The sequence below is a fragment of the Mesoplodon bidens genome, assembly GCF_964165515.1.
Source record: "Mesoplodon bidens genome assembly, chromosome: 13".
NCBI classification, from domain to species: domain Eukaryota; kingdom Metazoa; phylum Chordata; class Mammalia; order Artiodactyla; family Ziphiidae; genus Mesoplodon; species Mesoplodon bidens.
Genome location: NC_138169.1, coordinates 62,657,739 through 62,671,789, shown reverse-complemented (window position 1 = coordinate 62,671,789; position 14,051 = coordinate 62,657,739). Strand labels below are relative to the sequence as shown.

Genomic DNA, 14,051 nt, shown 5'->3' with positions numbered 1-14,051 from the left:
GGATTCTTTTAGATCGAATCTAAAAGAACTGCGATTCTCAAATTTGAGTGCTTTTCAGATCATCTAGAATGGTGTGGATGCTTTTCAAAGATTCAGATTGCCCCCAATTTTTGACTCAGAGGGTCTGGAGTGTTAGCCAGCGATCTGCGGATTAATCCGCGTTAATTCTCCCAGCCGGAAACGCTCTGCTGCCAAACCGCCCAGTTGAAATAACTGTTTACTGCACCTACATCACCAAGGTTTAATAGCTGTAGCTTCGGACCCGCCACAATCAACCCCCCTGACGGTCAAGCTAGCCGCGCCCCAGGACGGGGTGACGCCAGCATCATTTCCCCGCCGGGATGCGGCCTGGTAACTGCTTCTTGGCCGGTTCCGCTACCCATGTGGTCGCCCAGGGCAACCATAAGGTCGACGCGAAAGGTAAAAGTAAATGGGTAACCAATGCCTGGGCCGAAGCTGGCAAAGGTCTAATTAGTCATTTGGAGGTTCAAATCTAAAAACGATACTTAAAAAAAGTAATTACCGGCAGATTCGCGTCCGGGGGAGGGGCGGTACTTCCGGGTCACGTGTGCCGGCGCCTTGACCTTCCTCGCAGCTCGGCCATTTTGTCCCAGTCAGTCCAGAGGCTGCGGCTGCAGAAGAAGCACCTGAGGAAGAACAGCGAAGATGTTATCCGTGCGCGTCGCCGCGGCCGTGGCCCGCGCCCTCCCTCGGCGGGCCGGGCTGGTGAGCGCGGGGTGCCGGCGGCAGGGAGGGGGCTCGGCGGCAGTAGGTGGTGATGCATGGGCTCGGCCGCTCTTTCTGCGCGGAGGGTGAGGGGCTGTGGTAGGCGGCGCCATCTTGCTCCGCTGGCCACTCGGGCTGTCCTGGGCTGGCGGCGGAAGGGCCCTTTGGTCGCCCCGTGCGGGAGGGTGCAGAGCGCTGCAGGGGAGGCAGTGACATTCGTGTTGTCCAGAGATGGCGCCTCCGGAGGATTCCAGTCTTTGTCTGAGAGAGGCCTTGAGTGAAGGTCAGGACTGGGGCGCTAGTTTTCCGAGGCCTGCTGCGAAACGGCGAGGTTTGGTCCCGCTGCTTCTCCGGGACTTCCTCGCTGAAGGTCAGAGCACTGTTGTCAGGCCTGGTTGAAGCGAGCGTGGGGAGCCTGACATTGTACTGAAGGTCAGCAGGCCCCAGCCTTCCACCTCTTCCCCGAGGTCGGTTCAGAGGAAATCAATAAATGAAGGTGGCTTTCTGAATGCTTCAGTAGGCGGTCTCTTAGTGCTGAATAGTGAAACGATCATGAAAACACCGTACAGGTGCAAATATGCATTTCACTGCGGCCGATACCTTGACACCAGAGGAGCTGGCTTCTAAATTGTCCCAGTCTGGCAGATTTTTCTTTGTGGTGCTTTGACGTGTTTTAAGATTTCGTCCTTGAGGAATCGTTAGTGTCTGAGAAATCAAGTAAAATAAAATAGAACATAGGTTGGAAAAAACCTGTGGAGGTCAGTGCCCTTCATTACTAATACCACTTGGAGTTAAGGACATAACCTTTAGGTCCTGTGTAAACACTTTTACTTGTTCTTTCATCTTAAGAGTAATCTCAGTTTGGGAGGTGAAATAAATATATTGGTCATTTTACTACCCTAACAACCTTTGGTAGCGTTTTGGATTTCTGTTAGCAAAAAAAAAAAGCATTTTTAATGATTTTCATCCAGGTCCTATAGAAGGGAGTGTCTTCAGAATTGACATTGACCAACCACAGTGTTACAACTTGAAGGAGGGGTCCAGATTACTGCAAGCTTTGTTGAAGGCATTTTTTTTTTTTGAAGTGCATGTGCCATATCTCTTAGTTTCTAATCAAGCTCTAACATCTACAGACTTTTTATTTTTAAGATTAAAATAGAAAATCTATTGAGATTTGCCCCTTTTAGGGAACAGTTTATCAAATTGAGAATTTCCACAACTCAATTGAAATATATCTAAAGTCAAAATAATATTATCTGATGCCTTTAAAAAGAAAGATATTTTGTTAGCTGTTGCTTTTTAAAATATGCTATGCCTTTTTTAGCATATTTATCGGGTACCAGGAGCTGCATAATAAATTTTCACATAGATCAAAAGTGCTTTCTCAAGTGGTTAATATTTACGCTGATAATTTGATCAAGCCAAGCCTGCGTTTGTTTAAGCTTGCTAGTTTTATAAAGGCTTTTTTTTAAACTAGATTTTTTAAAAAAATCCTTGCACTAGGTCTCCAAAAATGCTTTGGGGTCATCCTTCATTGCTGTAAGGAACCTTCACGCCTCTAACTCTCGTCTTCAGAAGACTGGTAAGTTGTTAATTCTGTGTCTACACCACACTTACTACCTTGCTATTAAATGAAAAATGAAGTTACGTAGGTTGCATACCTACTGTGGATGTTTTGGGTTTTTTCCATTAGTTTTTTCTTTCAATTTTAGTTACTATGGAATCTCTTAACCCGTAATGAGCCATTTAGCCCTGTCTTAGTAGGTTCTCTTGTTCTAGTGAAATGAACTATAATTATGTATTTCTCTTTTGATGTTAGTACAGGTTCTTTTTTTTTTTCTCATAATGAACGCCCCTTTGGTGGAATCAAAGTATATATCAGGTGGTGGCCACCGTTTCTGATCTATGAATCTTTTCCTCTCCTAAAAAACACTGAAAAACAGGTAATTTTTACCTCTTTGTTTTTCAAAGACAATAATTGGTAACCTATACCTGGCAGTCTGAATTTGCACATTGTAAATGCAATAGAGAAATGAGGAGGTAAGCTTAGGAAGATGCTGTAGGTTGGGGAATTTCTTTTGAGTTGTGCATTAGGGCTTCCGAAATAAAGTTAGGTATTTCCCACATGCTGAGATGAAGAATAGTACCTGCGTCCTTTTAAAGGAAAAGTTACAGCTTTTCCCCACTATTTGAAAGTGGAACATTCTAATGAAACCTTTTCTTAGCTGAAATGGCTAAGGAAAGAAGCGATTACCCTTTTTTGTAAAAGTGAAATGACATAAATGGAACTTCGGAAAAGAGGGGGCTACCTGTACTTACACTTTGTTAAACAGTTGCCTTTTTTCTGGCTGCAAGGCTTGTGGGAACTTAGTCAAGACCAGGGATTGAGCCTGCGCCTTCAGCAGTGAAAGCACAGAGTCCTAACCACTGGATCGCCAGAGAATTCCCAGAGTTGCTTTTTTTTTTTGCGGTCCGCGGGCCTCTCACTGCTGTGGCCTCTCCCGTTGCGGAGCACAGGCTCCGGACGCACGGGCTCAGCGGCCATGGCTCACGGGCCCAGCCGCTCCGCGGCATGTGGGGTCTTCCCGGACAGGGGCACGAACCCGTGTCCCCTGCATCGGCAGGCGGACTCTCAACCGCTGCGCCACCAGGGAAGACCCAAAGAGTTGCTTTTTAAAATACACTGCATTTTAAAAATATGCTTTTTATAGAGTTTAGTCTGAGTTATATTCAAGTTTTAACATAAATACAGATTTCCTAGAGATTAAACCAAAGAATTTTGTCTCCTGAAGTTTTCTCTCAGTCACTTGGATTCATTTTCATAGTGGTAGGTATCAAGCTTTTTTGAATAAAATGTTGGACATTATGTTTTAGAATGCAATTTGATGATTATGATCACAACTGTAGTTTATATATTGTTAGGGAAATGAGTTTTGAAAAGGTCCTTGGACCAGGCTGTTTTTGTAATGGAAGTGTCCTCTCTTAATAGGCACTGCTGAGGTGTCCTCTATTCTTGAAGAGCGTATTCTTGGAGCTGATACCTCTGTTGACCTTGAAGAGACTGGGCGTGTTTTAAGTATTGGTGATGGTATTGCCCGTGTACATGGGCTGAGAAATGTTCAAGCAGAAGAAATGGTAGAGTTTTCTTCAGGTTTAAAGGTGAATTATAAAATAAGATTTTGATGTTTTAGCATTGGTGTCTCCTCAGTTATTCATTTAGTAATTCAGAGATTGTGTCAGATTTTTTTTTTTAACTTTGAATCCGAATCTGCTTCACTGTTTGTGTTTGTCATTATTATAGATTGTGAAAAAAATAAATTTTTTGTTAATCAAACTTTTTACCCTAGGGACTGATTTACATATAAGTTGTAACCATTAGCATTGAAATATAAAACTGAGTAAATCTTCACCCAGATTTTGAGAAGTTAAAGTCTGGTTGTAGCTGTTAAGATCATCCTATACGAAAGCATTTGATAACTTTAATTAAATTCATTTCCGTTGGAAAGTTGAAAGCCACTGACTTTGTATTTCTAGTAAGAGTGGATCTATTGTTGAGAAGTGAGCTAGTGATGTAGCTATCAGAAGCTCTCTAATAATACAAGTCTACTTTTTTCTATTAGATTGAGCCTAGTTGGGCAGTAGGGTGAGAAAAGTTGTAGGAGTCATGGGTTCTCTGATGAAAGCGGAGTATGATATCCAGGTGGACCAGGAGCACCAGAATTATCCACTAATCACACAGGGGGAAAGATCTTGGTCTTCTTGCTAGTGTCCTGTGTGGAAAAAGAGCCTGTTGGTGTGGAAGACTAATTATGGAGCCGAAAGTTTTATCAGTAGCTCTCAGACCTTGGCTAAAAATTTAACTTCTCATTTATAGTGTATATATCTCTTTGAGAGGTTAGGTTGAAATAGATGAACTGAATTTCCTTTTAGCTTTTTTGGGGGGGGGGCTGTGTTGGGTCTTCGTGGCTGCACATCACATGGGCTTTCTCTAGTTGTGGTGAGCAGGAGCTACTCTTCATTGCAGTGCACTGGCTTCTTATTGCAGTGGCTTCTCTTGTTGCAGAGTACAGACTCTAGCTGCGTGGGCCCAGTAGTTGTGGCTCGCAAGCTCAGTAGTTATGGCACACAGGCTTAGTTGCTCCGCAGCATGTGGGATCTTCCCAGACCAGGGCTCAAACCCATGTCCCCTGCACTGGCAGGCGGATTCCTAACCACTGTGCCACCAGGGAAGTCCCAACAGGGCAATTATTAATTTAAATTTTAAATAGCCACATGTGATTAGTGACTACTCTGTTGAACATCAGATATTCAGACTAAAGATTTTGTACATGCGATGATATTCCATGATATTCCTCCGTATTTACTGTAAGTAATTCTCCAGAGCTTCATTTATTGACCAGAGTCAGTTCCTGGACTAGCCTTTTTGCTTTGGTTATGATTTAGGGACCTAAAGTCTTACCATTTTGAAATACGATTGTATTGATGAGGGGTGACCCAGCACTGTCATATTATATAGATTTGTTCTTGATTAAGTAGCTTTGTTTTGTTTTGTTTTGTTTTGTTTTTTGTTTTTTTTTTTGCGGTACGCGGGCCTCTCACTGTTGTGGCCTCTCCCCTTGTGGAGCACAGGCTCCGGACGCGCAGGCTCAGCGGCCATGGCTCACGGGCCCAGCCGCTCCGCGGCATGTGGGATCTTCCCGGACCGGGGCACGAACCCGTGTCCCCTGCATCGGCAGGCAGACTCTCAACCACTGCGCCACCAGGGAAGCCCGATTAAGTAGCTTTTAATTTAACTTTTTAGTAACCTGTTGGGTACAGGTTCTGACTAGATAGTTTTTTAAAATTGTTCACGGAGTTCTCACAGATGTGAATCAAGCATGTCTTAAAATTCCCAGTTGAGGGCTTCCCTGGTGGCGCAGTGGTTGAGAGTCCGCCTGCCGATGCAGGGGACATGGGTTCGTGCCCCGGTCCGGGAAGATCCCACATGCCGCGGAGCGGCTGGGCCCGTGAGCCTTGGCCGCTGAGCCTGCGCGTCCGGAGCCTGTGCTCCGCAACGGGAGAGGCCACAACAGTGAGAGGCCCGCGTACTGCCAAAAAAAAAAAAAAAAAATTCCCAGTTGACCTTGATAGCTTTATTTCATACTGGCACCCAGTTCAAAAACCATAGTCAAAGGAAATGCAGTAGAAAAAGCTTAAAGTGTTCAATTTCTTTGCTTCTTTTAGTTCTTAGAGGATGTGATAAGGTGCTTCTTAGGCTTATAATTCTAACCTATGATCATTCAAGGGAACATGTTGCTGTTTTAGAAGTCTTAACTAAGGAAGATAGTTCGTTGGAAAGATACGAGTAAACCAGATCTGAAAAGTCAATATTACTTTTTCCCTCTATTTTCATATGTAGTGTAGGTATATGGGAAGAAGTGCCACTCAAGCTTCATGGATATTCAATTGTGTCTTTTGTGTAGGGTATGTCTCTGAACTTGGAACCTGACAATGTTGGTGTTGTCGTGTTTGGAAATGATAAACTAATTAAGGAAGGAGATATTGTGAAGAGAACTGGGGCTATTGTGGATGTTCCAGTCGGCGAGGAGCTGTTGGGGCGTGTAGTAGATGCTCTTGGTAATGCCATTGATGGAAAGGTAGGTTTAACATTTATTAGATGTGGTTGTAGCTTCTAACAGAGAGCCAAACTTATTGTTCTGGGGTTTCTTTTTATCGTTTAACAGGGTCCAGTTGGTTCCAAGACCCGAAGGCGAGTTGGTCTGAAAGCCCCTGGGATCATTCCTCGAATCTCTGTGCGGGAACCAATGCAGACTGGCATTAAGGCTGTGGACAGCTTGGTGCCGATTGGTCGTGGTCAACGTGAGCTGATTATTGGTGACCGACAGACTGGGTAAAGACTTGATAGTTTGTTGAAAAGTTCTAACTAAAATTTGCTCTGTGGAAAGATTACTTTTAGGCTTGGAATGGTAAATACTTTAGATATCCAGGAGAGAGTAGAATGTGATATGAGGAGGAAGAGGAAGAGGAGTGAAATTTAAGTTGGGGGGTCCTTTGAAGTATTTAGTAAGATTCATGTTTATTTTCTCTTTTTAAAGCAAAACGTCAATTGCTATTGACACAATCATTAACCAGAAACGATTCAATGATGGAACTGATGAAAAGAAGAAGCTATACTGTATCTATGTTGCTATTGGTCAAAAGAGATCCACTGTTGCCCAGTTGGTGAAGAGACTTACAGATGCAGGTATTAAGGAACTGTAGTGTCATTGCTGTTATCTTGCTAATCTTGCTAATAATCTTAGGATAGCTTATGCTTAATGTAGGCTGATTTTAATTACTCCCTAATGAGCTGAAGTTTCTAATATAAATCAATACAAAAGTAATAAGTAAAAACCTAGTATAAAACAGCAGCTAACTTTTAAGGTTCTGTCAGTTTCTTTAAAGTAGAAGCTATTTGGATAATTTTAATAGTAAATCACAGTAGTAAAGCACTTAGATAATTTTTATTCTCGTCTCTAATCTAAAATCACAATATTGATAACCATATAAAACTTAAAATTTATTTTCTTCTCAGATGCCATGAAGTACACCATCGTGGTTTCAGCTACTGCTTCGGATGCTGCCCCACTTCAGTACCTGGCTCCTTATTCTGGATGTTCTATGGGAGAATATTTTAGGGATAATGGCAAGCATGCTTTGATCATTTATGACGACTTATCCAAACAGGTCAAATGAAATGTATTTTTAGACTCTGTATGTTGGTGCCCCAGTGGTAGTTGACAATTGTAGCTTCTGTCTAATAGGTGAACTTCACAACCCTTTTCTATACCATAGGCTGTTGCTTATCGTCAGATGTCTCTGCTGCTCCGCCGACCCCCTGGTCGTGAGGCCTATCCTGGTGATGTGTTCTACCTACACTCCCGTCTGCTAGAGAGAGCAGCCAAAATGAACGATGCTTTTGGTGGTGGCTCCTTGACTGCTTTACCAGTCATAGAAACACAAGCTGGTGATGTGTCTGCTTACATTCCAACGAATGTCATTTCCATCACTGATGGACAGGTATTGATTTTATGATTAAATAAGTGTGAAAGCTTCGGATGATTTGAAGGCATTGGTTGAGATTAGTAGTTTTGAATTTGTTAAATTTGTTAATTTGTTAAATGCTTTTTACTTTTCATTATGGAAAATCTCAAACGTAAAGAGAATAGTATAATGAAACCCCACATATCCCACCCATTTATCAATTCGTGGTATAGTGTACTTCATTCTTTCTTTCTTTTTACCCACTATTCTCTTCCCTGTATAATTTTGAAGCAAATCCTGGAGAGATCACACCACTTCACCTGTATAAGTTTCAATATAAATACGATACCTGTTCTTTTCTCATCTCACTCACATTTCCTAATCTCAGCAATAGAATATGCAGGTTGATGGGTTGTGAAAGATTTGAGGAGCTCTTTACCATAAGAAGACATTTAGCATTCTTCCTGGCTTCAGCTTTTGCTACAATGACTTAATTTTGAAAATAGTTGATTTCTTTAGGTCTGCTAATAAGCGTGAGTATTTTCCTTACATTTAGATTTTCTTGGAAACAGAATTGTTCTACAAAGGTATCCGTCCTGCCATTAACGTTGGTTTGTCTGTATCCCGTGTTGGATCTGCTGCCCAAACCAGGGCCATGAAACAGGTAATTTGCATCACTTTGTCATTAGGTTAAAAATCAAAGTGTATGGTGGTCTGTGTCATCGAGGTGAGTATTTTTGTATGGTGTGAATTAACCATTTCTGTCTTTCAGGTGGCGGGTACCATGAAACTGGAATTGGCTCAGTACCGTGAGGTTGCTGCTTTTGCCCAGTTTGGTTCTGACCTCGATGCTGCCACTCAGCAACTCTTGAGTCGTGGTGTGCGTTTGACTGAGTTGCTGAAGCAAGGACAGTATTGTGAGTTGTACTTTCCATTTGGTCAAGTTCCTACTGTGTGTTAGGACCTGGGAATATCACATAGCTCCTTATAAGAATATGTGCTGTTAATCTTTGATCACAGATGTTGTCTTTTTGTGTGTGTGTGTGTGTAGTACGTGGGCCTCTCACTGTTGTGGCCTCTCCCGTTGCGGAGCACAGGCTCCGGACGCGCAGGCTCAGCGGCCATGGCTCATGGGCCCAGCCGCTCTGCGGCATATAGGATCTTCCCGGACCGGGGCACAAACCCGTGTCCCCTGCATCAGCAGGCGGACTCTCAACCACTGCACCACCAGGGAAGCCCGATGTTGTCTTTTGAATGTGATTGATACCTGTGTTACTTAATTAAAATGCAGTCCTTATCATTTGAATGTAAATGTGAGGAAAGGTGTACTAATACCCTTCTTTTGGGAGTTAAGACATAGTAGATTCCATTCCTCCCCACCATCGCCCTCTTGGCTATATGATTGTGGAATTTGGCAGATTTAAAAGAATGTTAGTGTTGGGAATTCCCTGGTAGTCTAGTGGTTAGGACTCTGCCAAGGGCCTGGGTTCGATCCCTGGTCAGGGAACTAAGGTCCTGCAAGCTGCGTGGGTGCAGCCAAAAAAAAAATGAAAAAAAAAAAAAGAATGTTAGTGTGTACTACTTTGCTATAAAATTTCAGCAAGTTATTTATACCCAAAAGAATATAAATGCTGCTGGATGATATACAGTGCTCATGGAATATGCTCAAAGGTTACACTTCAAGGCCTACCATTATGAGGAAAAAACTGATTCAGGGCGGGGAGGCAGGAAGGAGTACTGATGTGGAGTTCCCACTTGGGAAAGTAGGCGATCTATAGAGACATGTTAATAATTTGTGGAAAAGTAAGTTCCTCTGACTTTGGAAACATGGCATTTATTTGTTGAGCAACTCACTTATTTCTTTTCAGCTCCCATGGCTATTGAAGAGCAAGTGGCTGTTATCTACGCTGGTGTCAGGGGGTATCTTGATAAGCTGGAGCCCAGCAAGATCACAAAGTTTGAGAATGCTTTCTTGTCTCATGTTATCAGCCAACATCAAACCCTGTTGGGCAAAATCAGGTATGAACACAACTGATGTCTTTTGTTAAAATTCTTTTGAATTCTGTAATTAAGCTAGTCATTGAATTTTTATCCAGGTCAGAACTGATCAGCTTTTTTTTTCAAAATAGGGTTGATGGAAAGATCTCAGAAGAGTCAGATGCAAAGATGAAAGAGGTTGTAACAAACTTCTTGGCTGGGTTTGAAGCTTAAACTCCTATGGATTCACATCAAATGCCAGTTTGGTTTTGTCATTGTTTCTTCTTGTTCCATTTGTAAAAGGATTATTCCAATACTGCAGATGTACAGTAATCACATTAAAATAAAGGTTCCATATTGCTTGCTCTCTTTCTATAGATTCTTTTTTTTTTCTTTTTTGTGGTACGCGGGCCTCTCACTGCTGTGGCCTCTCCTGTTGCGGAGCACAGGCTCCGGACGCGCAGGCTCAGCGGCCGTGACTCACGGGCCCAGCCGCTCCATGGCATGTGGGATCCTCCCGGACCAGGGCACGAACCCGTGTCCCCTGCATTGGCAGGCAGACTCTCAACCACTGTGCCATTAGGGAAGCCCGAATGTCTTTCACTTTGATGTTTTCCTCATGATTAGACTAGGGTTATAGGTTTTTAGGTGAAAGACCACAGAGGTAAATTACCAGTCTTATCACCTGATGTCAAGGGTACATACTGTCAGTGTGAGTTATGACTGTTCATGTTAATCTTGATCACCTGCCTGAGGTTTTGTTTATCAGGCTTCTCCACTGTAAGGTTACTCTCCCACCACCTCCTTCCATATTGTATTCTTTGGGGGGAAGTGACTACTCATAGCTTCCACTGAAGGGATGGGAAGTTTTGCTCACCTCCTTGAAGGTGGAGCATCAACATAAATTATTTGGAATTATGCACAGAAGATTTATATGTCCTTTATTTATGTATTCAGTCACCTATTTATATCAGTACGAATTCCTGGTTAATTATTTTATACTTTGGGTTATAATGCAGTATTACATTTCTCTTGTTCAAATTGTTCCAGCTTTGGTCATTGTGGCCTCTTTCAGTTGGCTCCAGTGCCCCTTTGTAATGCCCTCAATTGTGTATGTGTACGTGTGGGCTTTCTGGTACTGCAAAATGCTCCATGCTTACCTTATATTGTATATTTCCTGCCCCAGCCCTAGAAACAGTCCTGGTTTTTTGGTTTTAGTTTTATAAGTTATATATATACACACACACACACACACACAGGCACACACACATACATATATATATATATATATATATACACATACTGGATATGAGTTCTTTGTAGGATAAATGTATTATAAATTTCATCTCCTATTCTTTAGCTTGCTTTTCACTCTTAAATGGTGACTTTTGACGAGAAAGCCCCACATGCAGTAGGTTGTTTTTTGTGACAGTGAATATCAAAGTTTTTCCATCTTTAAACTACTTTGACCAGGAACAGATCCTCTGAGTTCCTTACCTCACTCACTTTCACTTATGAAAATTCCAAACTTAAAAGGTGTTGAGGAGAGGGAATTTTCCCCTCCCCCTCTTTGACTGGCGTACTAATAAAATTGACACCTGACAGATCAACAAGAGAAAAAGTAACAAATTTTAATTCGTGCACATGGAAGTCTCAGAAATGGGATATAAGAAGTGGCTAAAGCAGGCAACTTTTACACTTTTTATTTATTTTTAAATATATTTATTTTTATATTTGGCTGCATTGGGTCTTAGTCACTGCGCGCGGGCTTTATCTGCGGTGAGCGGGGGCTACTCTTCGTTGCGGTGCGCAGACTTCTTGTAGTAGCTTCTGTTGCGGAGCACGGGCTCTAGGCATGAGGGCTTCAGTAGTTGTGGCACACAGGCTCAGCAGTTGTGGCTCGCGGGCTCTAGAGCGCAGGCTCAGTATTTGTGGCACACGGGCTTAGTTGCTCCACGGCATGTGGGATCTTCCTGGACCAGGGCTTGAACCCATGTCCCCCGCATTGGCAGGTGGATTCTTAACCACTGCACCACCAGGGGAAGCCCCTATACTTTTTAGACAAAGAATAAATTTGATAGGAATTGTCAGGACAAAGAAACTTAGGCTTTGGGTGCTTAATAAGTGAGTCTAAACAGAGTTTGGGCTTGGGGTAGTAAATGACAGAATTACAGTAACAAGTTTTGTTTATAAAGGCTGAATTCCATATCTCTGGTGATAAGGATGTATTTCAACCTAGTACTGGGAGGGCACCTTCCAAATGGGAGATTTATTTCCTGCTTTCAGGGAGACAGGATGGTCAAGTGTCCCTCTTGCATTTGCAATTTAAATAACTTTAACTCAAAATCAGTTATGCCACTGAGGCATATTTTGTGGGTGGTCTGCCTTGGGCCCCAACAATGGTATTCACCCTAACCCTTGCTTTGATCCATGCAGCTAGTAGCCCTTGGGCACTGAAGCCTCCTCCTGGAAGTTTTCCCTTTGTATTCTATTCCTGTCCTGTTCTGACCCTCAATCTACTCAGCTTCTAAGTGACGAAATCCATCCTCTCTGCTTTTGACATTGACTTGGCAGACCTAATAACACAGCTTACTCCTGCCCTCTGGTGCTTTTGTGCCATGGCCTCTGCTTGGCCAGGTCCTGGTCCTCAGATCCTGGCTTTACCTCCTTGGCCAGGTTTGTTCCCGTCTCCTGGAAGGGAGGGATTGGACTATAGGAACTGAAGTAAAAATTGGTTCTGCTGTTGATGATCAGAGAGAGCTTATTGAATTCCCTGGCTGGCTCCATCATTGTCTAATCCATGAGAGTACTTGAGAAAATATCCTTATCTTGAGGTGTTTTTCAGTGTACTTGGGGAGGTAAGCTATCAGGAACAGAAATTAGAGAAGAACATAAGGATATAAATTATACTTCATTAAGGGCTAGTTTGTGTGACAAGGATGACAATTTCTAGAAATTCAAGAAGTGAGAAGACACTGACGGCTGGAGAAGGTGGGGAAGTGGTGCTGAGATGGAACTTGAGCAGAAAGAAGAGTAGCACCCAGGCAGCCTGCAAAAGATGAGCAAAGTTGGGATGGCAGAAAAACCTGACTGGCCTGGGGTGAGGAGAGGGGAGGAAGCCAGGGAGTGAAGTGGGAAAGGTCAGGGTAGGGAGGGTCTTGACCACACAGGGGCATTTGGGACTTAATTGTGATAGGGAAACGTGGCTTTGTGAGGAGAGCAGAGACAAGAAGAAAGCAGTGTTTCAAGAAGGAACAACTAAGAGGAATTGGTGGAGAGGAGGAAGAGGAATGCAGACCGATGTTTTTAAAGTGTGAAGGAAAATTGGTGATTTTAGTGGGCATTTGTTATTTTTGCTGCTCACCATCCATTTATCCTATTTCAGGGAAAAGATCCCTATTTCCTTCTGGGGAAGCCTCCTTTTCCTCCCTAACTTCTGGAAAACAATTTGACAGTTTTATTTCAAAACCTTAAAAATGTTTATATTATTTAACCTGTAATGCAACTATGAGGAATTTTTTTTGAGGTATAGTTGATTTTCAATGCTGATTTCTGCTGTACAGCAAAGTGATTCAGTTATACATATATATGCCTTCTTTTTTAAAATATTCTTTTCCATTATGGTTTATCATAGGATATTGAATATAGTTCCCTGTGCTACACAGTAGGACCTTGTTGTTTATCCATTCCATCTGTAACAGCTTACATCTGCTAGCCCCAACCTCCCACTCCATCCCTCCCCCAAACCCCTCCCCCTTGGCAACCGCAAGTCTGTTCTCTATGTCCATGAGTCTGTTTCTGTTTCGTAGATAGGTTCATTTGTGTCATTTAGATTCCACATATAGGTGATATCATATGGTATTTGTCTTTTTCTGATGTATTTCACTCAGTATGATAATCTCTAGTTGCAACCATGTTGCTGAAAATGGCATTTATTTCATTCTTTTTTATGGCTGAGTCATATTCCATTGTATATGTGTACCACATCTTCTTTATCCATTCATCTGTCCATGGACATTTAGGTTGTTTCCATATCTTGGCTATTGTGAACAGTGCTGCTATGAACATTCCAATATGAAGAATTTTAACAAAAATTTATATGAAAGATTTATCACAGTAATATTTCTAAAAGCATTAATAAAATGCTAAGGAAGTATTGGTATATCCACTTGATAGGAAATTACACAAAAGTTAAAAAATGACACTGAAGATTTTTCTTTTTAATTTTGGGGGGGTTTGAAATAAATTCACACTGTATAAATTCAGAGGTCCCGAGAGCATGAAGAAAAGTAGGTCTCCTTCCCGCCTGTGCCCCTCTCTGCCCC

General features: G+C 42.4%; 1 protein-coding gene across 1 annotated transcript; it reads left to right on the top strand.

Moving 5' to 3' along the window:
- The first annotated feature begins 593 nt into the window (after positions 1-593).
- On the top strand, positions 594-10,103 carry ATP5F1A (ATP synthase F1 subunit alpha). Its single transcript, XM_081253054.1, has 12 exons — positions 594-726; positions 2,230-2,308; positions 3,716-3,885; positions 6,189-6,362; positions 6,450-6,616; positions 6,822-6,970; positions 7,301-7,452; positions 7,561-7,785; positions 8,306-8,413; positions 8,522-8,666; positions 9,618-9,768; positions 9,879-10,103. The coding sequence occupies exons 1-12, from the start codon at positions 667-669 to the stop codon at positions 9,958-9,960; spliced, it is 1,662 nt and encodes a 553-aa protein (XP_081109180.1). The 5' UTR covers positions 594-666; the 3' UTR covers positions 9,961-10,103.
- The last annotated feature ends 3,948 nt before the right edge of the window (positions 10,104-14,051 follow it).

Coding starts and splice junctions, on each gene's coding strand:
- ATP5F1A (XM_081253054.1), top strand. CDS start 667: ATGTTATCCGTGCGCGTCGCCGCGGCCGTGGCCCGCGCCCTCCCTCGG. Junction 6,617..6,821: donor ATTGGTGACCGACAGACTGG/GTAAAGACTTGA, acceptor CTCTTTTTAAAG/CAAAACGTCAATTGCTATTG. Junction 8,414..8,521: donor AAACCAGGGCCATGAAACAG/GTAATTTGCATC, acceptor TCTGTCTTTCAG/GTGGCGGGTACCATGAAACT.